Source organism: Artemia franciscana, chromosome 21 (assembly GCF_032884065.1).
Source record: "Artemia franciscana chromosome 21, ASM3288406v1, whole genome shotgun sequence".
Taxonomy (NCBI): domain Eukaryota; kingdom Metazoa; phylum Arthropoda; class Branchiopoda; order Anostraca; family Artemiidae; genus Artemia; species Artemia franciscana.
Window position 1 is genome coordinate 14,691,300 of NC_088883.1, and position 24,307 is coordinate 14,715,606.

The 24,307-nt window shown below is 35.0% G+C and overlaps 1 protein-coding gene across 3 annotated transcripts in view; it reads right to left on the reverse strand.

The window, feature by feature from the left end:
* The window catches only part of LOC136040984 (hemicentin-2-like), a 186,309-nt gene that overhangs the window by 155,469 nt on the left and 6,533 nt on the right, over positions 1-24,307 (reverse strand). For 2 of the 3 annotated variants that reach the window (XM_065725464.1, XM_065725463.1), the window contains exons 2-3: positions 22,304-22,671; positions 12,258-12,379 (exon numbers count right to left, since the gene is read on the reverse strand). In XM_065725464.1, coding sequence (XP_065581536.1) covers positions 12,258-12,379; positions 22,304-22,456 — 275 coding nt within the window. In that variant the 5' untranslated portion in view covers positions 22,457-22,671. Of the gene's footprint in view, positions 1-12,257; positions 12,380-22,303; positions 22,786-24,307 lie in introns of those variants that run through there. The other variant, XM_065725462.1, reaches the window with a different exon arrangement.

A 24,307-nucleotide genomic window follows, 5' to 3' on the forward strand; every position in this document is an offset into this window, starting at 1 on the left:
GAACCTCCGCCGTACACCCTAAAGAAATTATATCAAATTCTGAGACAGTAATTTTTTCAAAATAGTCGAGAGATTCAACAAATATGATCCAGGGATTACTAAATATGCCCTAGGACAAGGGCCCAATAAAAAAAAAAATGTAAACTACCAACTGTTTAAGCATATTAAACTGTTTAACTCTAAAATCCTTACGGACTCTCACTGTTGCTGGTTGCAAGAAGAAACTCCAATTAAGTTACTCTAAAATTGTTGCTAACCGAGGTAGATACAATAGAAAGTCTCTTGCTAAATTATACTCGGTTTTATAGATCATTCGGTTTTGTTTCTTTCTGGTATTTACCCTATTTTTCATAAAAAAGATATCAGTTCAATTCGTTCTTATTATTTCAGGTTTTCCCGTTATCTATTGTATCTGCCTCCATGGTATAGGAATAGGAGCCTCATATCTATTTATAGTTTCCCGGATATTGGGTCGAAGCTCACAGAGCTTGCTGGCAAAATACCCCAGTCTACTTATAAGTATCTGCCCGCCCACAGAGGCCTTACTCGTTTGCTTTAGTTTCTTGTTTTTTCTTTTTTGTGTAGTGTTTGTTTTGTTTCTTTTATTGATACTCCGCTTTGATTTTTTGTAGCGGGGCAAAAATAAATTATTATTATATGTTTCATCAGAGGCAACGCTATAGCGTCACCCATAATAAAGAGCCATAAGGCTTCAATGTGTTATTATTTTTTTATTTTATTTTTACCAGAGGAACTTCATGTAGAAGGGGTCGTCGTATAAACTTCGAAGGGGGCTCATTTAATTGTAAATCAGAAGTTCTCATGTCCTTTTTATGAGTCAAAAGATATCGGAGGGCCACCAACCCCCTTCTACGCCCTTTTATCCCAAATGCATAGCCATTCTATTCAAAATATTCCAAAGGTCAGATAACTATGCTTCCGGCGTAGACTACCCCTGCTCCCATGACAGTAAGCAATGCAGGTTGCCCATTGCTAACATGAGGTCTTTATGGAAGGGATGGTCGTATAAATTTTGGGGGGGGAGCTCACTCGATTGGAAATCAGAAGTTCTAGTGCCCATTCTAAGAGTCACAGATGGTTGGAAGGCAACCAGCCCCCGCCCTGTTTTCCCCAAATATATTCCATCGAAATTTTTAAATAGCCATTTTGGTCAAAACAGGCCAAACGTCAAATAACTATGCCTCCAGGGTCGACATCCCCAGCCCCCCGGGGAAAAGGCTGTAAGTTATGCAAGTGACCAATTGACAACGTATGTGGGGACAAGGGGGAAAGCTGGGGGCACTTTTTGGAAAATCAGGCAAGTTTGATCCTAGGTCCCCAAATAGGCTTTGGGCATTAAGGTGAAACTTTTAGGAAATTTTGAAAGAGATACTGAACACAATTAAAACATATTATGTGCTGGCTGGTTGTGAAAATGAAATACCAGCAATATCTAGATAATGAATGTGGGCAATAAGTTGAAACTTTCAAGGTATGTTAAGGAGATGTCGAACAGAGATTGGAAGGCAACCAGTCTCCCTCCTTGCCCCCTCTGCTCAAAACTGACGAAATTCTGAAATTGTCATTTTGTCCAAATTCAAAGGGTCTAATAGCTATACTTCAAGGGATGCCATGCCCCCATAGCCCCAGGGCAAGGATTGTAAACTATGCAATTCACCCATTGTTTCCACACAGGATCTATTATTAAGAGAAGGGGAAAAACTTGATTACGGGTGTATCCAAAAAAGGCTAAGGGCATTAAGATGAAACTTCATGAAATTTTGATGGGTATGTTAAACTAAGTTCAAAGGTACTATGTGTATCCAGTGTATAAAAAAAAATGTATGTGTAACATCACATTTAGGAGGATGTTAAAAAGTGGTCGAAGGGCAACCAGTCCCCCACCCGTTCCCTTTTTAGCAGCTGTCCCTCCAAATGTGTCTTATCAAAATTTTGGAATAGCCATCTTGTTCAAAATAGACGAAAAGTCAAATAACTAGTACTTTTAACTATACCTGCAACTAAAGCTATAATTATATATGACATAATCCCCACAGCCCCTGGGACAATTGTTGTAAGCTGCATAGGTTGCTAATTGTTTATATACAAGGTTGGTTAATGGAATATCCAGAGTCGCCAAAAAGATTAAGGATATTAAGGTAAAACTTTTAAAAATGTTGAGGTGGATGTCAAACAAAATCAAAACACACTATATGCAGGAGGGCTGTTAAAAGAACACAACATAAATATCTAAGGAACACTTAAGGTTATTAAGTTGAAACTTTACGGCATGTTGAAACGAGTGTTGAAAAAGGAACAGCGGGCATTCAGCCCCCCCTAGCTTGCCCTTTCAGATACTCCTCCCTAACACTGATAGATATTGCAACTGCAACCGTAACTGCTTCTCACTGCGAGAGCTTCCGGCTGTGACTGTGATTGCTTGTAACTGCTATTATATCTACTTTTGACTGCTTTCAGGGAATGTTTAGGGGATAATGAATTTCAAACTTTGATGTTAAAAAACATCACTTTTACGTTTTTAAAACTTACTACGTTTTTTACGTTTTTACTACGTTTTTACAAAAAAACATTGATGTTGAAATGAGGGATGTTGAAAAGCTTGAAACTTTGGCAATCAAAAACTAACAGTTATTATTTAAAAAAAAATTGACAAAAAAGTTTTTCAGGAAAATTAAGAGCCATATAAAACTGAAAACAAACAACGATAAGACCAGTAGAAATAAATTCTTATAATATTTCAAACTCAAAACGACCAGAGATTACTAAAATTAAACCCAAAACGAGCAGAAATTAAATAAAGAATCATAGTAATCGAGCAGATAATCAGAGGCGTAATTTGCAATGAGGCAGGGGTAATTGCCCCCTCCAGAGCCTAGTTTGCATCCGAAGCCCCAGTTTTCCCTTCCCTCAAGTTTAAATTTAGTTTCTGCAAGAAACCTTGTCAAAACTCAGATAAGCCTCCATATTCCAAGCATCCAGAGAAACGGGTCAATTTTCTTTTGTGTATCTTTGCCTTTTTGGCAATATATGGCTCAATTCTCAGTTTGCAATGTCATTTTCACTTGATGTATTGAGACTTAGATAAAACTTTGACTTTGAAAAAACTTTGGTGTTGAAATGAGGGAATTTGAAAAGCTTGAAACTTTGGCAATCAAAAATGAACAGGTATTTTATAAAAAAAGAAAAAAAAATTTCTGACAATTTAGTTTTTTAAGAAAAGTAAGAGCCATGTAAAACTTCATGGCTCAAATCAAAACGACCAAAAAATCAAAACGACCAAAAAATCAAAACGACCAGAAATAACTGTTAAAGAATAAATCAACTCAAAATGAATAAAAATTATACAATCAATCATAGCAAACACACATATAACAGGTACTAATATAAATGAATAAACAAATCGTATACCGAAAAAATTAAGTTGAATATCCAAGTCAAACTTAGAACGAAGAAAGATCACTAGAAACAGGAGTGCGGCTGCTACCACCTATCCCCTCCCCTAGCCGTAGAAGTCTAAAGACTAATGCGTCTTGCTGAAAATGAATTATGTTGTAAATATTTTTTTTTACATTTTTAATACTGAAAAACAAAATAAAAATTACAGTGAAATAAAATCTTGTAATACTGAGCATTCAGCAACTATTAATATTATATGCCAAATATTTAGTTTATTAGTTCTTTTCAACGACTATTCAAGGTACATACAGCATTCACTAAAACAGAAAATACGTAAAAGGCTCTGGAGTTTTGCGATTAGGAGAGGGCGAAGAGGGTAGAAGCCAAACTTAGTTTGTTGTGATTTTTGATCGTTTTAAGTTTGATTTGAATACTTAATTTAATTTTTTACTCATTTTAATATTTATTTGATCACTTATATTAGTACGTACTATTTATATGTTTGCTATGATTGTTTATTTAATTTCTGCTCGTTTTGGGTTTCATTTAATCTTTAATATTAATTTCTCGTCGTTTTCAGTTTGAATTATTATAGGGATTTATTTCTACTGGTCTTAAGTATAGTATGGTTCTTTACTTTTCCTTGAGAAAGCTCTCTTTCGGAATGCCTTTTTAAAAATTAATAATGAAAAAGGAAGGCTTGTGCAGTAAAAAAGCTCAGAGTATTCAGCTGAAACTTTCAGAAAAAGTTGAAGGGGATGATGAAATAAATCAAAAGGCACCACGTGCCTTCAGGCTTATATAAGGATAAGTATGCAAAACCTCAGGAGCAACTGAAGTTGTTAAGATAAAATTTTCAGAGAATACTGAAAACGATGACGAACTAAATCAAAGCACAATATGTGCAGACAGGCTGTCAAGAAGGCATATCTATCTTAGGAAGAGCTAAAGTTAGTAAGTGGATAATTTTACGGAATGCTGAGAGGATTATGAATTAAATCAAAACTCACTATGTGCATCCAGGTTCTTAAAGGGCGTATCAGAAATTTCTCTTCAACAACTAAAGGTTTTACTTTGGAACTTTCAAAGAATGTTTAACTAAATTCGGACATACTATATGCATCCAGGCTGTCAAGACGACATATTTACAATATTTTGGGAACCGCTAAGGGTATTAAGCTAAAACTTTCAGGGAATTTCGGGGGGAGGGGGTGTTGAACCAAGTCAAAAGCACTACGAGCATCCATTAATAAAATGATATATCTGCAAAATCCCAGGAACAGCTAAGGGTATTTAGTTGACATTTTTAGGGAATGTTTAGGGGGATGTTCAGTTAAAATCAAAAGGCGCTACATGTGTCCAAGTTATCAAAAGAGCAAGCCTACAATATCTAAGGAACAACTAAGGGTATTTAGTTGAAACTGTAAAAACATATTGAGAAAGATGTTGAATTAAATCACAAGGCACTATGTTTATTCAAGTTTTCAAAAGGGCGTATCTCAAATACATCTGAAATGACTAAGGGTATTCAGTTGACATTTTTAGGTAATGTTGAAAGGATGTTCAACTAAATCAAAAGATACTAAGTGCAGTAGTCAAAACAGCATATTTACAATATCTCAGGGCCGGCTAATGATCTTAATTTGAAATTTTCAGGGAATGTTGAAGGGGTGTTAAACTAGGTCAAAAGACACTATGTACGTCCAGGTTGTCAAAATGATGTTTGTACACTATCTCAGGAACAGCTAAGGATACTTTGCTGAAATTGTTTGTTAAATAGGGAAATGTTCAGGGGGCGTTGAACGATATCAAGACATAATGTGTATCCATATTGTCAAAAGGACGTATTGAAATATCTCTTGAACGAAAACGAAATTAAGTTGAAAACTTCAGGGAATGTTTATTTAAATGAAAATATACAATGTGCATCCAGATGGTCAAAAAGTACATCTACAAAATCTCACCAATGTCTATGGATATTAATTTGGAACATTCAGAGTATTGAAGGGGTGCTCAACTAAATCAAAAATCACTATGTGCATCTCAAGAACAACTATGGTTATTAGGTTGAAATCCACAGGGAATTTTAGGGGGATGTTGAACTAATTCAAAGAATTATTTGCATCAGGTTATCAAAAGAGCGCATCTGCAATACCTCAGGAACAGCAAAGAGCATTAAGTTGAAACTTTCACAGAGTGCTGAGTGTGACATTGAACTAAATCAAAAGGTACTTTGTGCAATCATGTCGTCAAAGGGGCACGCTTTTAACATCTCAGGAACGGCAAAGGATATTAAGTTGAAGCTTTTAGAAAGTGCTGAGGGGGATGTTGAACCAAAATCAAAAGACACTATATACATCAAGGTATTAAGTTGAAACTCCCAAGCATGTTTAACTAAATCAAAAACACCATTTGCGTCCAGGTTGTCGAAAGGGCGTATCTGCGATGTCTCCAAAACGGCTAAGGGTAGTAATTTGTAACATTCAGGAAGTGTTAGTGGGCGTTGAGCTGAATGAAAAGAAACAACTCGCAGACAGGTTGTTAAAAGCCCGTGTGTTCAATATTTTAGGAACGGCTAAGTTTATTAAGTCGAAATCTTCACAGAACGTTAAGTCGGATGTTAAACTAACTTATAGTTATTATCTGCAGAATGTTATCAAAAATACGTATCTGTTAAATCTCAGTACCACCTAAATGTATTATGGTGAAATTTTCATTTAGTGGCGAGGGAGATATAAAAAGGCATTATATGAAACCATGTTGTCAAAAGTGCGTATCTACAACATATCAGGAAAGGCAAAGGGTATTACGATGAAGCTTTTAGGGCATGCTGATGGGTATGTTGAACAAAATTTAAAGAAATTACTTGCATTCAGATTGTCAAAAGGCCGTATTTCCAATAGCTCTGGAATTGTTAAGGATATTCAGTGAATGCTGAGGGGAATGCTGAATAGAAAAAAATATAATATATACAACTAGGCTGTCCAAAGAGTACATCAGAAACATCTAAGGAACGGCTAAGGGTATTAACTTGAAACTTCAAAAGAATATTGAGTGAGATATTGAACCAAATCGAAAGGCATTAGGTACTTCCAGGTTGTCAAAAAAGCGAATATGCTGTATATCAGGAACGGCAAAGAGTATTAAGTTGAAACTTTCAAAGAATGCTGAGGGGGATGTTGCACTAATTCAGTAGACACTGTGAACAATCAGCAAGACAAGAGAAGGTATCTGCAATATCTCAGGAACGGCTGTTTAACTAAACCAAAAAAAAATTCTATGTGCAACCAAGTTTTCAAGAAATCGTATTTAAGCATCAGCACTGTCTCTGTTTTCTGTTCTGTTTTTAGAGAGCATGTTTCTGTTCTATTTATACAGGAAAAAAATGAATACCCGTAGTGGCTTTTGATTTAGTTCAATAGCACCCTCAGCATTTGCCTACTACTGCTGCAGATAGCTTCATTTAACCGAGTTTCTTAATTTGATAGTGACTAGATAGTCGGTAGTAGCCCATGGGCCATTGAGGAGAATGGTCAATGGGTGCTTTCGTTTTTTAGGGGGAGAGGAGAACGAAGTGTCTAGTGCCTAGAACTTTTTTGAGTGAAACATCATATGAGAAAAAGCGGAAAGTAAGGAAAGGGGGGAAGGCATTAAGCATGAATTGAGGAGAATCAAAATAGAGGTCATGGACATAATTGCCTAGGACATGGGAAGTACAGCCAGACACATAATAGTAAAATATTGTGTTGGGATGTTAATGTAATGTCAGAGTGCAGTCAATTTTAATATGTTGAGAATGTGTCGAAGCGTATTAAAGTTTTAAGAAATAGCGTAAAAACGAATGAAACATTGTTCGACATTTTAAAATTAAAGAAAGATTTTTTTGCCAGGAGTTACAGACAGTACTAAAGGAACAGAAGAATAATGAACCTTCAAAGTTCAAAGAGCCGAATAACCTTTTGACAACTGTTATGAATCCAATGAAGCGCCACAATTAGCGTGTAAAATATTATCCATAAAAACGTATATTGTTTGCTTCGCAACCATAACTTTCAGTTATAAGATGTCTAATCAAAAATACAACCAAATCGATAGTTTATCATAAACACACTTGTTACAACCTAATTCGATGAAGATCCAGTGAAAAGGACTTATGAAAATCGTTAAAATCTGCGTTCAACAGTTACAGCCCTTTGTAAAACAAACCAGCAAATGTTTAACATAAATCCACGGATTTTCTAACTATCACCAAACAGTTAAAAATTGATGGCAATTGATTAATGGCACGTAAAAAACCTTACTCCATATACTGCTTTTTGCATTTCTCTTAGTTTGTCTTATATAATTTTTATGTCATGTTTTTATAATGATATTTATTTAAAAGTGAATTTCCTTTTTGTGTTATATTGATATGGCCCTAGCGTAATAAAACTTACTTATACAGGGTTATTGCGCTTTAAATTTCGAATAAAATTGTCAAACTGTCCTCGAGCTATTTTCTCTCGTTTTTCGTCTGGTAAATCGCAAGTACAAATTCTATCATAAGTAGTTTGATACCATGAAGCACTATGAACTGTAATACGCGATGGTAAATAAGCATCGCGTAAATCGATGGTAAATAACGATGGTAAATATACGCGATGGTAAATAATGAAATGTAATACGCGATGGTTACGCGATGGTAAAGCAGCAATATTGCTCGAGGATCGTATCATCGTATATCAAATCTAAAGATTACCTTTAAAACATATTGGGGTGAGGATATGAATTATGTTGAATACCTATGATTTTCAATTATTCATGTTGACAGTTCCGTGAAGAGAAGTTGAATATTTGTTCTATTTTTTGCGGCGTATTTTCATTGCGAAACTTAAACAATCAGAATGACGAAGAGTTTCTGAAGAACCGCACTTCGACAACAACACGAGGAGGATAAAAGCAAACAAACAAATAAACACGCATCGACGACCACCCTTAACGAGAGACATACAGAATTTTGCTTCTTTTATAGATAAGGGCATGGAGCCTTTCTAATACGACCCTTCGATTTGTCAATTTTGGTAGTAGAATTTTTCATCACGGTTACTTCCATTTTTTTCAAAATTTAGGCAGATTTTTGTAGGGTCGCAACTTTTGACAAGTAATTCAAAACTTAGTGAATTTTGCATATTCAGAGGAAACGTAAAAAGGTAATTCTTTCAACATATAAATAGTTATCAAGATTCAACTTATTAGAGTTTCGGTTCCATTAGCATACATTACTCTTTATTTGCAGCTCGTTACCGTGAGCTGCTTGATACCAACGACATCTTTGACTACAAAATTTTACCGCCAAATTCGAAATCAAAATCACTAAGATTGTTTTCTCAAGAACTAATAGAACTTAATAATCAATGATGAGCCAAACCGTTGTGCAGACACAAAATCTGTTCCGGCATTCCATTTTTGAACGATCAAATCCTGGGTCTCCAAAACAAGATCCCAATATAAACATTTTCAGTTAGATCTTAGTGAGTCTTGAAAAGTGTTGAATCAGAAAGAAAAGCGTTACAAAGTTAAATATCTGACACACTTGGTTACAGCAGAATGTTAATTGTCACAAGTTTGAATTTTAGTTATAGTTTAGAGAAAGTATTAACTTTAGTTGAACATAATGGTGATTTTTACCAATGTGTCAGTTCAATGCAGATTCTGCTACTGCCTTTTCATTGTTATTTAACAACTTTCGTTTAACGACTGCGATTTCAGAGATTTGGCTTTGAAAGGGGAATAGTAGGCCATAAATCTGTTATTTCCAGGGATTTAGTCGGTAATTACTCGAAATGAAACATTCGCTCACTGACTTTTCGTATCGATTATCTCAGAAGAAGTCGATGTTATCGATCCACTATCCCTTAATTCTTCCAATATACTAAGAATATGTAACAAGTTGAGTATATGTAACAAGAATATGTAAATGAACTAAAGTGGATTAATAAAATCCGTCCCTCTTTAAATGTTCTGCCTAACTTAGTTGAAAAAAGATCAGTTCCTTTTTCAGTCAATTAATGAAGAAAGTTCTAATTGGTGCCTGGTACCAAAGTCCTCCAGCAGTTGCTCAAGGGGTTTCCCTTCATATAAACTTTGAACAAAATTTATAAAGCTTAATTTATTTATTATTCAACTTCTTTCCAGAAAGAAATCTGATGTATCATAAAAAGTGGGTCTTTAAATTATTAAATGGTCTGAAGCTATCACACCTGAAGCCTTTTTTAAAAATCTTTGTTTGTTTACGTATGGTTTTTTTTCGGCTGAATAACCTCTTCCTAGCTATGTTTTTTTATTGATTTGTCTACTCACTGCAGAATAATATGTGAAGGCGTGAATATATAATGAGTCTGTGGTAACAGGTTTGAGATTACTTATGCAGTGCTCTTGTTAATAGGAGAGAATCACCAAGTGTGGAAAACCAGATACTGACCAAAATTGCCCAGAACTACACAAAGCTTCGATCCAAATAAAAGTTCTGGGTAGTCCTACTTCTTGCTGTCTGGTGCTAAGCTGACTTAAGCAGTGTTTGGAACAGAAAGAAAGCTATTTTCCCCTGACCTACACTGGAGAGACTCATTGGTTTTCTCAAGATCATAACACCTTTAATGATTTAAATAACACGAAAATTTCGATATCGAGTGCTACGACGTTGAAAGACAACAACCGTATTAACACTTAGACTGACTGATTCGGACGTTTTGAACTGGCCTTTATAAACATATATCCCTCGTGAAATGAACAAGCAAATAGGTATATGGAATTTTTTTATTCAGGAGGGAAGGATAGGGATCATAGGCAGGGAGTTGGTATCGGAAGGAATAAGGAAGCTTCTAAGCCTTTCTTAGGATGAGAAGGCATTAATAATAGAATTCTAGTTACTCATTGTTTCACATTAAAAATACAGTCATAGTAGTATCTGCTTTTGTGGAACCAACTGAAAAAGACATTAGTAACTCATATAAATTGTAAATACAGATACGGAGACAAGCAAATAAGATTCCAGGAAGAATCACGATATTTTAATTACGGATCTTCAATTCTCAGACCGACACAAATAGGATGAGATGGTATTGTAGATTAGGGAAATTTGGTCTAGGGAGGAAAATAGTACTGGTAATAGACTCAAATAATTTTGTAGGTAGAGGAATATAATTACAATCCAAATGGTATATGGTCATAAAACGGTCCATTCGTTAACCTAAGTCTTATTGTCTTATACATATTTACCTTAGTTCTGCCCTAGGATGCATGATAGACTATCTATCAACAAGTGAAATGAATCATTTTTATATAATTCTGAAAAAAGTTATGCCAGCTTCTCCTCTCACAGAGACTATCTGCATTTGCTTTACTCTAATTAGCTTTCCAACAAGTTGATTTTAATTCAAAATTAGCGGACTCGTGCCAGCTTTGTCTCTGAAGCAGACAATCTGCCTTGGCTTTACTCTAATTAGTCATGGCTCTGAAGTTTTTCATCACTTCTACCAAGTTGGATTTAATTCAAAATCAACGAAATTCAATCAACGGCATTTTTGAATTAACATCAACTTTAAAATTAAAACCAACAGAAAAGGGCAGAAAGGGCACTTACCCGGGTGCATAAATTTTGGGGGGCTCCAAATTTCAGATAAATAATCAAACATTTATAATTATTTTGTAATTTTTTATTTTGTTTATTAGAATAAAGTAGTGAAAGTGAAGGAAGAGGAAATACAGGATAATATTTTTATTCGTTTTAAGTTTCAATGTCCCTCTTTGAACCAATTTGAAAACAAATTATATAGATTTATATATTCAGGAGCAAGAAAGGTTCTTATTTTGCTTCTGCTTTATAGCTTATACTTTGATCAGCTAATAACCATCAAGCAATAACAATAATGACAATAATAATAATAATAATAATAACAATAATAACTTTAATAATAATAATAAGAAGAAGAAGAAGAAAAAGAGGAGGAGGAAGAAGAAAAAGAAGAAGAAGCAGACGAAAAAGATATTAGACGGTCTCTAAAAATATCATCCCTGCCAAATCAACCAAAACGACCCAAAAAGAGCAAAATCAGTAATTTTTTGAAAATAGTGAAAGCCACAAGATCTTTGAAGGAGGAACGCTGTCCCTAAACAACCCCTCCCGTTGTGCAAGCCCTGTGCATAGTTTATGCTATAAACTAGCATTTAAGATACCTCTTTTCGATAGTGCATTTCTAAGTAAATACATTTAAGATGTTTTTCTTCACGCCTTTACAGGGGAGCAAGAAGAGAAAACATATATTAGTGTTTAGAGCAAAAAGGGAAAACAAATATTGCTGGTTATTAATTAATTCCGCTTTGTATTTCTCTCTTGCTAAATAGGTAGTCAAACTATGCCAAGAGTCAGTCTTTATTGGATTTTGAGAAAAACATCTTTAGGACACATTCTTACAACCGATTCATGAAAGGTATCTCAAGTTTGTAAGAATCCTGAATTCCACAAAATAGGTCTTGTAATAAAAACACGAGCTATTAGAAAAGTATGTACTCGGAATAAAAATTTAACCTCAAAGTTGGTATTAGAAATGGCCAATTTTTTTTAGCATTGTATTATAATTTTAGAAGGCATAAGAATCTGGACAAAACCCACTACCCCCCACTTAATAAGGCCTCTCGGTGCTCCACTTGTAAGTAAAATTCCTATGCGTAAAAACAAGCCGCATACTTTTAAATTATTAACTTATTAATTAAATTTAAAATTTCAGATCAAATTACATCCAGGTTCTGAAATTAAGGCACGTACATTTTTCTTCTAAAAGCTTTGTAAATTTGTTCATTACCTATCTCCTCTTTCTCCTCGATGGCCTCGTTCCCCTGGCGGCCCAGGCTGTCCAGGTGGCCCGATAGGTCCTGGGGGGCAGTAAAATTTTGTTGCTTCACAAAACTCTTGCAAGGCAAAAACCTACAAATAAACACCCTCTTAAATCAGCAGAAAACTCTCAAAATCTTAAAACTACTGGTACTTAAAATAAAATTTTGCAATTCCACAATTCTCATTATCATATTTTGTTATTTCTCTATTATAGATTTTAGTATTTGCAGAATCCTATGCTACTTTACTAGAACCAAGATTTAATTTGACAGGCCATTTAACGATGGTAAACGAATGGTAAACGATTGAATGGTCAAATGGTAAACGATTTTTCTAACTAACACAAATTATTACCAATTACTGCTAATTTAATTAATTTTTATTTAAAATTAATAAAACGCTTTGTTTGTGATTGTGGTGAAGAAGAGACATTTTCTCATTTTCTATATGAGTATAAACTTTACGAAAATGAAAGAGCTGAAATGCTACTTAAATTACAAGAGTTTTTATGATTCTGATATTTTTAGTATTTAGTTATTATAGTTGATATTTAATTTTTTTAGATTTAATATTTTTGATATTTTTATCGATATTTTAGTTACTTGGTTTATCAAAGAGGCTCGGCTTCAGAGGGGCAGTTTTAGCATACTTGAATCAAACAAAGAGACTGGATATTATATATTACTTTTTTTCGGTTCTTTCCATCCCTTCATTCACTTCCTATTGAATTTGTTTACTTGTTCATCGTTTTCTTTGTTCTTTTGTGCTATTAAATTACCAAACAACACGTCTTTTCAACTGAAAGTAAGGAGCAACCTTAAAACTTAAAACAAACAGAAATTTTTCCTTATATGAGAGGGACTGTCTCCTCCTCACTATCTTACTCTCTACATTAATGTTTCAAGTACTTTAAATCTTCTTATTCTACTGAAACGGCCCTTGTATTTCAGGATTCTTTGTTGAGAATTGGGACAAAAGGTAAAAAATTTAACGTAAAGACCAATGTAGTGAGGATGAGACAACCCCTCTCACATACAATATAATTTCTGTTCATTTTAAGCTTTAAGGTTCCTCCTTACTTTCAGCTGAGAAAACTTGGTGTCTTTTTAATTTAATTTCTGATCGTTTTCAAGTAATACCGGAAAATGTGGCTCACCCTCCTGATGAAAAATTCTCTCCGCGCATGGGAAGGTCCATTGAAAGGTTTTCCCACACAAAATTTCCTCCCTCAGAAAATTCCCCCAAGACAATTCCATCCTCGCCAAAAAATTCGCCAAACAACGCCTTTCGAACAATTCTGCCTGAAAATTTTCTCCTTCGCATACTTATATTTGTAAAAAAAAATAATAGAAAAATCGAATAATTTTAAAAATCTTGCCAGAAATCCTTCCTCCATGAAAAATTTTCCCAAGAAATCTTCCCCTCCCCTCCCCGTTCAAAGTTGCTCCCGCAGACACGATCTTCATTGAGAATTTTTTTCACGAAACATTTCCCTTGTGGAGAATTTTTCCCGCGGAAAATGTTTCCCCGGAACATTTTTCAAGCGCGAAATTGAGTCCACAAAGAAAAGTAAGACGAATAAAAAGAATGTCATAAAGGAATACGGCCTAATTCTTCCAGTATAGAATTTCCCCTCGGAAGTTAACCCCCAGAAGCCTCCTTCCCAACGAAAAATTCTTCGCGTCAAAATTCCCCCATCTTGACCGTCCTTAGTGCACGATAATAAAATTAAAATTACTAATAAAATCCAAGAATAATATAAAATCAAACCATAAGACAAACACAAGAACTAAAATATGACGACCCTCTCAATGTAACGGTGAAAGGGTATTTATTTACAACGTTTTTGATGAGTAACATTAAATTTAATGTATCTTATGTATTAGGAATTAACTTAAAAAGCCAATTCTTTCGGTATATCTGTTTATATCCAAACCCTGTTTTTTACAGTTTCGATTACTTTTGAGCCGAGTCGCTCCCTACTTACAGTTCGTTCCCACGAACTGTTGAATTAGGTATTTTCTTCCACTTCTAATATTTAGTGCCGTACTTTGTAGATTATATACTGAAATGCTTTGTACGGGTTAAGTCACTGAATAAAATCATTTATTCAAGTTGAGAGCTTGTAGCATATGAGTTTGTTGGACATAGTCAATATGATTTAATAGAGAGACTTTTGCTTTAAAAAAACAGTTCTTTTTTTCTTTCACGTTCTTTTTTGTGTACAGTCTAAGTGTTCATTGTTATTCTTATAACACTTGTGCTAAGACAAGTTAATACTAGTCTTAAGTGTTTAATCTTATTATTTCACAATTACACATCTCATTAAGCTAAGAACTAGTCAGAAAAATTGTATGCTCAAATAAAGTATCAACTTTTTTTTGGAAGAAATACTGTGAAAAAAAAAATGTTCTACAACCTTCAAATGTCAAGTATTAAGCAAGTTATCAAATTAGGTTGACTTCTTTTTTTTCCAAATATGTATCATTTGTCCGTTTGTTGAGTGCGTTTTTCTGTGACTGGTTCAGTTCAACCAGGCTCTTAACCTCAGCAATAGAAGAAACAAGGTGGTTCTGACTAGACTAGCCTTACATGGCAGATTAGTGCATGAAAGCTGATTTGAATACTACAATTAGCTCTGTTAAATGATCCACATTTCCCACCCATTGGATAATCTGTAACTTGGCGCACGGTTTTATTAATAGAAGACCGTAATGTAATTTATCAATCATGGTTCGGAGCTAGATATCGCATAGCTTAGTTAATAAGAGACCTAAAGTAATTTCATCACAGATCGAATTAATATGCACACGAATATGCCATTAAATGATAACTTTTAGAATACAATTTGAGCAAATTTTTGGTAAATTATATCATGAGAGAATAAAAAAATGACAGATTTAAACGAAAAAGCTACAAGAGCTGTAAGTAAGATTTTGGTGATTCAAGATTATTTTACTGCAGTAAAAAAAAAGGTCAAAGTTTCTGGTAAAAACTGTTACGTGTGCGAGTGGAAGTCAATCCTGACAATTCTTGAACTTAAGCATTACATTAACATACAATGCTAAGTTTCAATGGAATAGGAAAACAGCCCCATTTGAATATGGACCAGTACAGAGAATTTATCAAGATAATGTCCCTGACTTTCTTCATTCATCGTGTTTTAGTTACTATCATACACACGACTTTGTAGGCTCCTGTGAAATTACAAAGTGTTTAAAATTCTCTGATGCGTTTCATGCATTCATACTGTTTTGTATTTCTCTAAACTCCTTCCCTCTTCCCTACAAAAATCTTACAGTCTAGGCCTTCTTGGGTTGAAGGGCCTATTTATGTATTCTTTGACCAATAGACGAATAGGTTCTTTGAATATTAGTAGAAAAATAAAACTGTTTCTGCAAAAGCTGTTTTTTCAGGAAAAGCAAAGAGTAGAGATAAAGCTAAATAGAAAGCTAAGCATAAAACAAATGTAAGTCACTATCATTAAATAAATGAAGCCCAAAAATTTTGTATTCATTATCGTTGTTTAATATGTATGCGGGAGGGCATCTACCCCCCACCCCCTTCACAAATACTCTCAAAATTTTGAGATTGCCCGTTTGTTTGAAATAGTCCAACGGTCAGATAACAAAAACTTTGAGGTCAACATACGCCCAAAGCCCGGGGGAAGGGTCATATAAAGCTTTTATGGAAGAAGTGGTCGTATTAACCTCGGAGGGGCATCAAATGATAAGAATTTGAAACTTCTAATTCCCTTTTTAAGATCCAAAACTGATCCAATGGCAACTAGCCACCCCCACCAACCCTCTTTTCCCCAAATGTGTCCGATTGGATTTTTTATGCAGCCATTTTGTTCAAAACAAACAAAGATTACAAAACAAGGATAACAAGACCAACCACAACCTGGGGGCAAGTGTTGTAAATTACGAACACCAAAAAACAAAAAGAACAATAAGGAATTTTTTAAGACAGTTGGAAACAAATTAGAATGAATATTTCGGCCCTATGTCCAAGGGCCGTCCTCAGCAATACAAATAAGGAAAAACAACTTACAAGAGGATAAAATCAATAAACCCCCCCTCCAAGGCCTTTTTTCCTAAATACATTGGATCAAAAATTTTAGATAGCCATTTTGTTTATAATAGTTTAAAGATAAAATAATAAAAACTCCGGGTTTGACACAACCCTCTAGACCCAGTGAGTAAGTTATGCACCGGGGGCATTTAATGTTTTTATGTAAGGAGTGGTCGTATAAACTTCAGAGGGGAATCATTTGATTGGAAATTAAAAGCTATAGTTGCCTTTTTAAGAGTCAAAAGTGAAGAGAGGGCATCTACTCCCCCCTCACACAAACCCCCTTTCCCCAAACGTATTCAATGAAAATTTTTAGATAGTCATTTATCTTAATAGTCAAACAATCAGATAACTAAAACTTTGGGGTCAACACAATTCCATCAGAGCCTGGGGGAAGGATTGTAAATTATGCCCAGAGGCATATAAGGTCCTTATCAAAGAGGTTAACTTCGGACGGAACTCAAATGACTAGAAATTTAAAGTTCTAGTTCCCTTTTTGAGAGTCAACAGTAATCTGACGGAAACTAGCACTCCCCTCCACCGCCAGACTTCTTTTCCCAAAATGCGCCCATTCCAGATTTTTATTCTGTCCGGAACAGACCATAGATCATATAGTAAAAATTCCGGGGTTTGCACAACCCCCCAGAACCCAGGTGCTTATAAGGTATTTATGGAAGAAATGATCGTATAACTTCGTCGGGGGCTCATTCTATTGAAAATTGAAAGTTCTAGTTTGCTTTTCAAGAAGCAAAAGGGACTGGAGGGCAATTACCTCCTGCCTTCTTTACTTCAACTCCATTCGATCGAATTTTTGAGATAGCCATTTTGTTAAAATACGTCGAAAGATCAGTTAATAAAAACTCAAGGGTCAACACAAACCCCCCAGAGCTGTGGGGCAAGTGCTGTATGTTATGTCAAGGGGGCATATAAGGTTCTTACACTAAGTTTTTGAATATAGTTCAAAAAGCCAAACTCCCACTCAAAAAACTTCTGAACGATATTTTATTCCAAAACTTGAGCGCGAGCTGACCCCTACATTTCTCTTCCTGGCCCTACCCTCCCCTCAAAAAAAACTATTAACGAAATTTTAGTTAAAATTAGGGCAACTCACCCTGGCCCTCCATGGCCCGAACCCCCTCTAAAAAAACAACTTATTAACAATTTTGATTCCGGGACTTACGGGAGCTGGCCTCTGTTCCTCCAGAGCCCAATACCCTTCCCTCGCCCAAATATTATCAATGATAAACCATGGGAACCAACCTGAAAACTCACTAAGAATTTTCCGATAACAGTTTTTAACAGACGTTTGGTATTTTCTTGAATAGGGCTATTCCACAGGTTATTAGAGGAAAAACAAAGATCCTGTATCAAATTTCGAAGGACATTTTTATGGCCCAAAAAAAGAGTATAAAAGAAATCACTTCAAGGGAATATCGTTCCTTGCCAGGAAAAAAAAGTTTTGACACTCCATGTCACAATATCAAACATTTCGTGGTAACGAGCTGTAGGTAAGTAGCGATGCGGCTCAATAGTAACCAAAACTCTAAAAACTGAGTTGTGATACCAATATATATATATACATATATATATATATATATATATATATATATATATATATATATATATATATATATGTGTGTGTGTGTGTGTGTGTTTGTATATATATACCAAAAGAATCAGCTTATTAAGGTGATTCCAAATATATAAGTTTCATCACCCCTCAAAGGCTACAAGCCTGAGAAAATTTTTATGCCAATTTTATTTTCCAAATTTATGCCATTCCAAATTTATATGTTTCATTAAGTTTAGTCTTACCCATCAAAAGCTACAAGTCTTCGAAAATTTGCCTGATTTTCGATAAAAGGAGGAAAGACGCCTAAAATTCATAGAATTTTAATGAAAATCACGCCATCAGATTTAGCATATCAAAGAACCCTATTGTAGAGGTTTCAAGCTCCTATCTGCAAAACTATGGAATTTTGTATTTTTTGCCAGAAGAAAGATAACTGATGCGTGTTTATTTGTTTGTTTGATTTTTTCCAAGGGTGATTCCATCAACCCATTGGTCCTAGAATACCAGAAAGGGTCTCGTTCGAACGGAAATTGAAAGTTCTGGTGCCGTTGTTAAGTGACCAAAAAGATTGGCGTACAACTAGACTTCCTTTCATGCCCCTTTTTCCGACCAAAATTTGAGATTGCCATTTTGTTCAGCACGGTCCCTGAGAAAAGGTCTAAGTTAAAAAATTTGCCCATTTCTTCTATATAGTATTTTCTATTGGGAAGTATGCATACATTTGTTGGAGGTGGGGGAGGGGATTTCTGCGAGGAGAATTTTTCATGGGGAAGGAAGTTTTCAGGGGTTGAATTTTTTGGGAGGAATTTTACACTGGGGGAATTCGCAAGAATTCTTGTATGAAATTCTACTTATGTCTTGATTTCTCTTTCCCAACTCAGTTTTATGCGCAGAGATGTTAAGGGTAATTGTCCGTGGTAGATTTTTACCATATCCGTGAAAAGGAGGGATTTTTCCGTGCACGTGGAGCCAGATTTCCTGGCAGAATTTAAAAATGATCCGAAACTAAGCAAAAATTATAAATGTTTTCAACTTAAAGTAAGGAGCAACATTTAAACTTAAAATGAACAAAAATTGTTACGTATATGAAAAGGGTTGCCCCGTTATCAAAATCTCGCTCTTTACGCTACAGATTGAATTTATTCCCCAATTGTTTAAGAGTGACTGCTGAAACATGGATTTTATACAGAGAGATTTTACATTGGGAGGTTAGTTTCAGGAGGCGAACTCTTCCAGAAGAACTAGAGTTCCAGAGGAAGTTTTATACGGGGGTAAATCTTGCCAAAATTAATATGCAAGTTCCATTTAATTTTTCCTGCATGGTGAGCCAAGTTCGAACCTGAATTAATTGAAAAATGTTCAGAAATTAAATGAAAAAAACGGTTTTTTTTTTACTGAAAGTAAGGAGCGACATTAAAAACTTAAAACGAACAGAAAGTATTTCGTATATGAAAGGGACTGTCCCCTCCTCAAAGCCCCGTTCTTTACGATAAAGTTGACTCTTCGTCAAACTCTACTTTTTAAAGTAGTAAAAACTCTACCGTAAAGATCAGGGTGTTGAGGAGGAGACCACCCCTTTCATATACGGAATAATTTCTGTCCGTTTCCAGTTTTAGTGTCACTCCTTGCTTTCAATTTCCATTTAATTACTATGTAAAACCACAGATAAGCCTATTGTGAAATCTAAACGACAATCTCTGCTAAAACTATGATGTTACCTCTTTGCGGTAAAACATTTCGTGACAAATTTCAAATAGTCCCACCACTTCGTGGATCCTCCCACTATTCTGAAATTTCGGCTATTTCCCTGTCGCAGTGTTGCTTAGAAGTTAATACCACAAATTCCAGTATTCTCTAAAATATAATCCAAACCCCCCTTTTAGAAATCCTGGATAGGCCACTTAGTTAAATCATGCCTGTGTGACACTGGATCGTTTAAGCTAAGTTTACAAATAAAAAATGGGAGGATTTATACATGCCGAGACTGTATTAGACACATATTTTTGATTACGATTATACTGATTAAATTTCTCTACTGTGTATCAGACCCCTCCACCCAGTTCTAAAAGGCGAGAGTGGGGTAAACATAAGATTATGAGAGTCAAGACAGATCTTAAAGAGAATTTGAAAAAAATCTTCTGTTCAGATTTGCACTGTTTAACCCTGAAAAAAAGACAAAACTTCCAGCAAACAAAATATCGTTGTAAGTAAAATTATCACCCACTGAAGTTATGTTTAGATTAAAAGAGAAGTCCATTTTTAGTTCACATTTGACTTCACTGGCGTAAAATTACAATGAACCATCGTTAAAATCAAAAGTAGCCTAATAGCAAAAAAGGTGCTTTCATCCCCCTCTGACCTTGCTGAGGGTGGAAACGGGGTACTAAATGATGGAATTTTCAACTCTAATGTCATTTTCAGTCCCCCAGACTTAATTAACAGCAGATGAATTCTGAATCCACTTGATACTGCACAAACTAAGATTCTGATTTTTCATGCTCCATCTGACCTCACTTAGGGTGGAAATAGGATACTAAGTGATGGAAGTTTCCAATTCTGATGCAATTTGCTGTCTCCTCGGACTCGAATTAATAGGAAACAACCTTTAAATCCAGAAATTATTTCAAAACTAAAAATCCAAAATGTCCCCTCTTCCCCCTTTTCCCTGAAAAAAGTGGTATTTCTGCAAGGGCGGTTTCGGCCGAATTTAGGTATGTTATTAAGTGATTTCTTATGAACATTTTGGGGTCAAAAACATTTTTGTTGCTCAAATGGCGGGTCAGAACCGTAATGTCAGGACTAAATAGCGTAGACAATTTTCAAAGATTTTCAGGAGTTGATTCCCAAAAGTTAAGTTAAAAAAGGAGTCCTTGACCACATGCAGCTAAAAGATAAAAAGTTGAATGTTCGATTCAAGTACTTTTTTTTATGTGTTTATAGGGAACCAAATGAGGCAAAAAGTCAAGTCAAGAATTCTCTGTCTAACGTACTTCCGCAATTAAGTTCTCATATTCAACTAGAGAGGACACAGCTTTTTCTCGGAGCTCACAGCTTGGTATTATTTCCAACGATTTAAGACTTAGAAAGAAATATAATATTAAGATTTAGAAAGAAATATTAAGGTATAGCAATAACCCTGGTCAACAAGTGTTTTGTTAAACATGAAACTGCTTTTTTAATGTAATCATGTTTCTTGATTTCAAAAATGAAATTCCAAGTTTTTCAATCCCCAAAGCGTCTGCAAAATAAATCTGTTCATGTTATTTCTTTCTGAAAGCCAAAATTCAGTGCAGAAGTTATTTTTAAACGCATACATTTTTATTGTTTTCAATTTCAATTTCAAACAGATTTGAGAACTGTTGCGTACCGTTTGTGGGTAGTACAAAAATTTGACTGCGCATTTATTTAAACCATAGCAGCAGAATTTTGGAAAATACTAAAGGCAAAAAACCACTACACACTCAATATTCTTTAACTGATATATCTTTTTTTACTAAATTATCTTAAATATAGCATACAAATCACCTCTAATATTGAAAAATAGCTTTGAAAAATCTCATCTATTAAACTATAGTCTGCAAATTTCGCAAGTGACAATATGTAGACTAAGAATATGTTAACTGATTAGAATATCTCCTGTGGGTAGTTAGGCTTATATGTTAGAACTATAGGGCTTACACCTATAGAGCAATAAAACTTAGAACATTTGTATAGCCTCTCAAAGGACAAACTAGCACATGGTGGTATATTTGTCCCTGAAAAACAGGTAGTCCCTGAAAAAAAGCTTATTACAGTCCGTTTATCCAAAACGGACTGTTTATAAAGCTAACGATTATATAGTAATACATAGTTGTCATCTAGCTATTGGGGCAGAAGACAGCGGACTTTATAGTGATGGAGGATGTCTAAGGTATCAAAAAGTAATCTCTTTGGCATACATTAGGATACTTTGTATGAGAAGTGTTCCAGAAGGATAAAGAGGTGCTGCCCAGTCTCTGCATAACTCGTATGAATTGACTCTAACTTAGTTCCCTCTTTTCTTAGAATATGCTATCTCTACTCTGACAGAAAAAAGAATGATTTCTTTATCTAAACATTTTTAGGGGTAGAGCCATAAACTTTACAAAGATCTTAGCCTAAATGAGAATTTCAGAGTTCAGAAAATTTTTCTGTTAATTCTTTATTAAAGCACGAATGACTAGCAGAGGCGTAGCTAGGGTTCAGCGCCCAGGGCAATGTCGGTTTTAGGGGACAATATATTATGCATCTACAGTAAATAGGATTTGGAAATATCTCAGATTATCTGGAATTTAGCCAAGTATCTAAAAAAAATCCTAAGAACAAGAAAGACAAGTAGAAAAACTTACAGGAATCCTTGAATATCCATTGAGCCAAATATATGGATCCTCCGGGGTCTCTAACGCCAAAACCTCATTCTTTATTTTTGGATTGATAAACTCCACGTCAGCATTCACTCTCGGTCGCTCTGTAGATGGATTAATTGGTTGATCACTTTGCATCAAATGATTCAATTGTTGTTTCTTCTTCTTTCGTCTCTTCTTTCTACCTTCTTTTTGCACTGATCTTTTCACTCTTGCTGTGTACCGTTTTAAACCTGGTAACTTTTCTAATTCCTCGTTCACATATCTTTGTATATTTGCCAGTCTCTTTTCATATGCATATGAAACTTCATTTAAGGCACCTCTAAACCACAAAAATTGTAGACAATGTAGAACTAAAAATAAACAAAAACATATTAATAAAACAGAATAATATCTTTTAAACTGTTTTTCTTCCTCCTTCTCCTTCATGTTGTTTCTCCTTTAAAATCTTAGAGAATACTAAAAACTTGAAAGGATTTTCCTCGCTTCTTCAAATGCTAATTGCGTTTTGCGCTTGTCCGAGTAAATTAATGTAAAAAGGACTAGGTAAAAATGCAAATGCTCAAATAGAAAAACACAAAGGGATCACTAAACTCCATTAAGAAAAATATGTTTGCTTATGCATATTAGTCGATTACACATATGACAAAGCTCTCCGATCGCTTATAAATTAATCATTAGCATTCAGTTCCTAAGAATTTAAATTGAATTATTATTGCTAAAGAGAGTTGTAGTTAATGACTAATATGTAAACAAATTTATACAGGAAAGTAAAAAAAAAGAAAAAGAAATCGTAGGACACTGGCGGAATGGAGTAGTCAAAATCTTGACCTTCTTGTATACACGTAAAAATTAAGAAAGTTTGTCTATAAAAGCCATCCAATGATTCCCTCAAGGAAAGGTTGAAAATGATGTCTGGCATTTACCCCCCCCCCCCAAAAAAAAAGGACCCCTAGAGAAAATACCCCCTCCCTGCAAAAAACACCCCCCCCCCCCGCGGCTGGTTGGTCTCTAATCAGAGACCAACTTATAAAAGGGTCTCTTATTTTCGACTTATAAAAAAAGGACTTGAACGTTCTATTTTTTATCTAATGAGTACCCTCCGAAGTTTCTGCGACCATGAAATGGAGGCGTTGACGAGGAAGGGGCAGTCTCCTTTCTATATGTAATAAATTAGGCTCATTTTTATTCGGGTTTAATTTTACTCTTTACTTTCACAATAACAGCGTACACCAGAAATATTCCCAGAATTCACAAGGGAGTAGATATCAATTATTGCATTTTGCTTTTGCAAATTATTGCTTTTGATGCATTTTAAAGTTTTTTTTGTACCAAACGGCCCTTCCCTCTCCCAACAAAAATCCTGGTTACGGCCCTGGGATCATACATCAATTTCTACCTCCACCCTCCCATCCTCTCTTCTTAGAACTAATTCTGTATTTACATGATGACTCAATGAGAGCTGGGATGTTTTTGGCATTAAAATACACTCTTTGAGGTATCTCTCTCCCTCTCAAACTACAAAACAAACAGAGAATCCCCTAGTAGAAGTTTAAGCGCCTTTTTAAGTTTTATAATTGGTCTATTGCTTACAGATAGTATGTTTTATTGGGAAACTTACGGATATTTTTTGGGAGGGAGTTTTCTGAAGGGGGGATTATCTGGCGGAATTTTCAGTGGGGGGTAAATTTTTAGGAATAATCTCTTTTCAGCGATGCTGTATTTTCTGGAGTATATTTCCCACTGGGGGAAATTTTCCGTTTTAAAGCGCGCGGGGAAGGTCGAGGGAGGGCATATTCGGTCAGGGAAATTTTTCGGGAGGGTATTTTCTGGGGAAGGATATTTTTCGAGAGAGAGGTATTTTTCAGGGGAGAGGCAAAAGTCTAGAACCGCTGAATATATAGATAAAACAGAATTGGAAAAGGAATATTGGTATATTCAACATTTTTCATGGTCCATTGCCACAAAAGTTATTCAAGAAAAACGAAA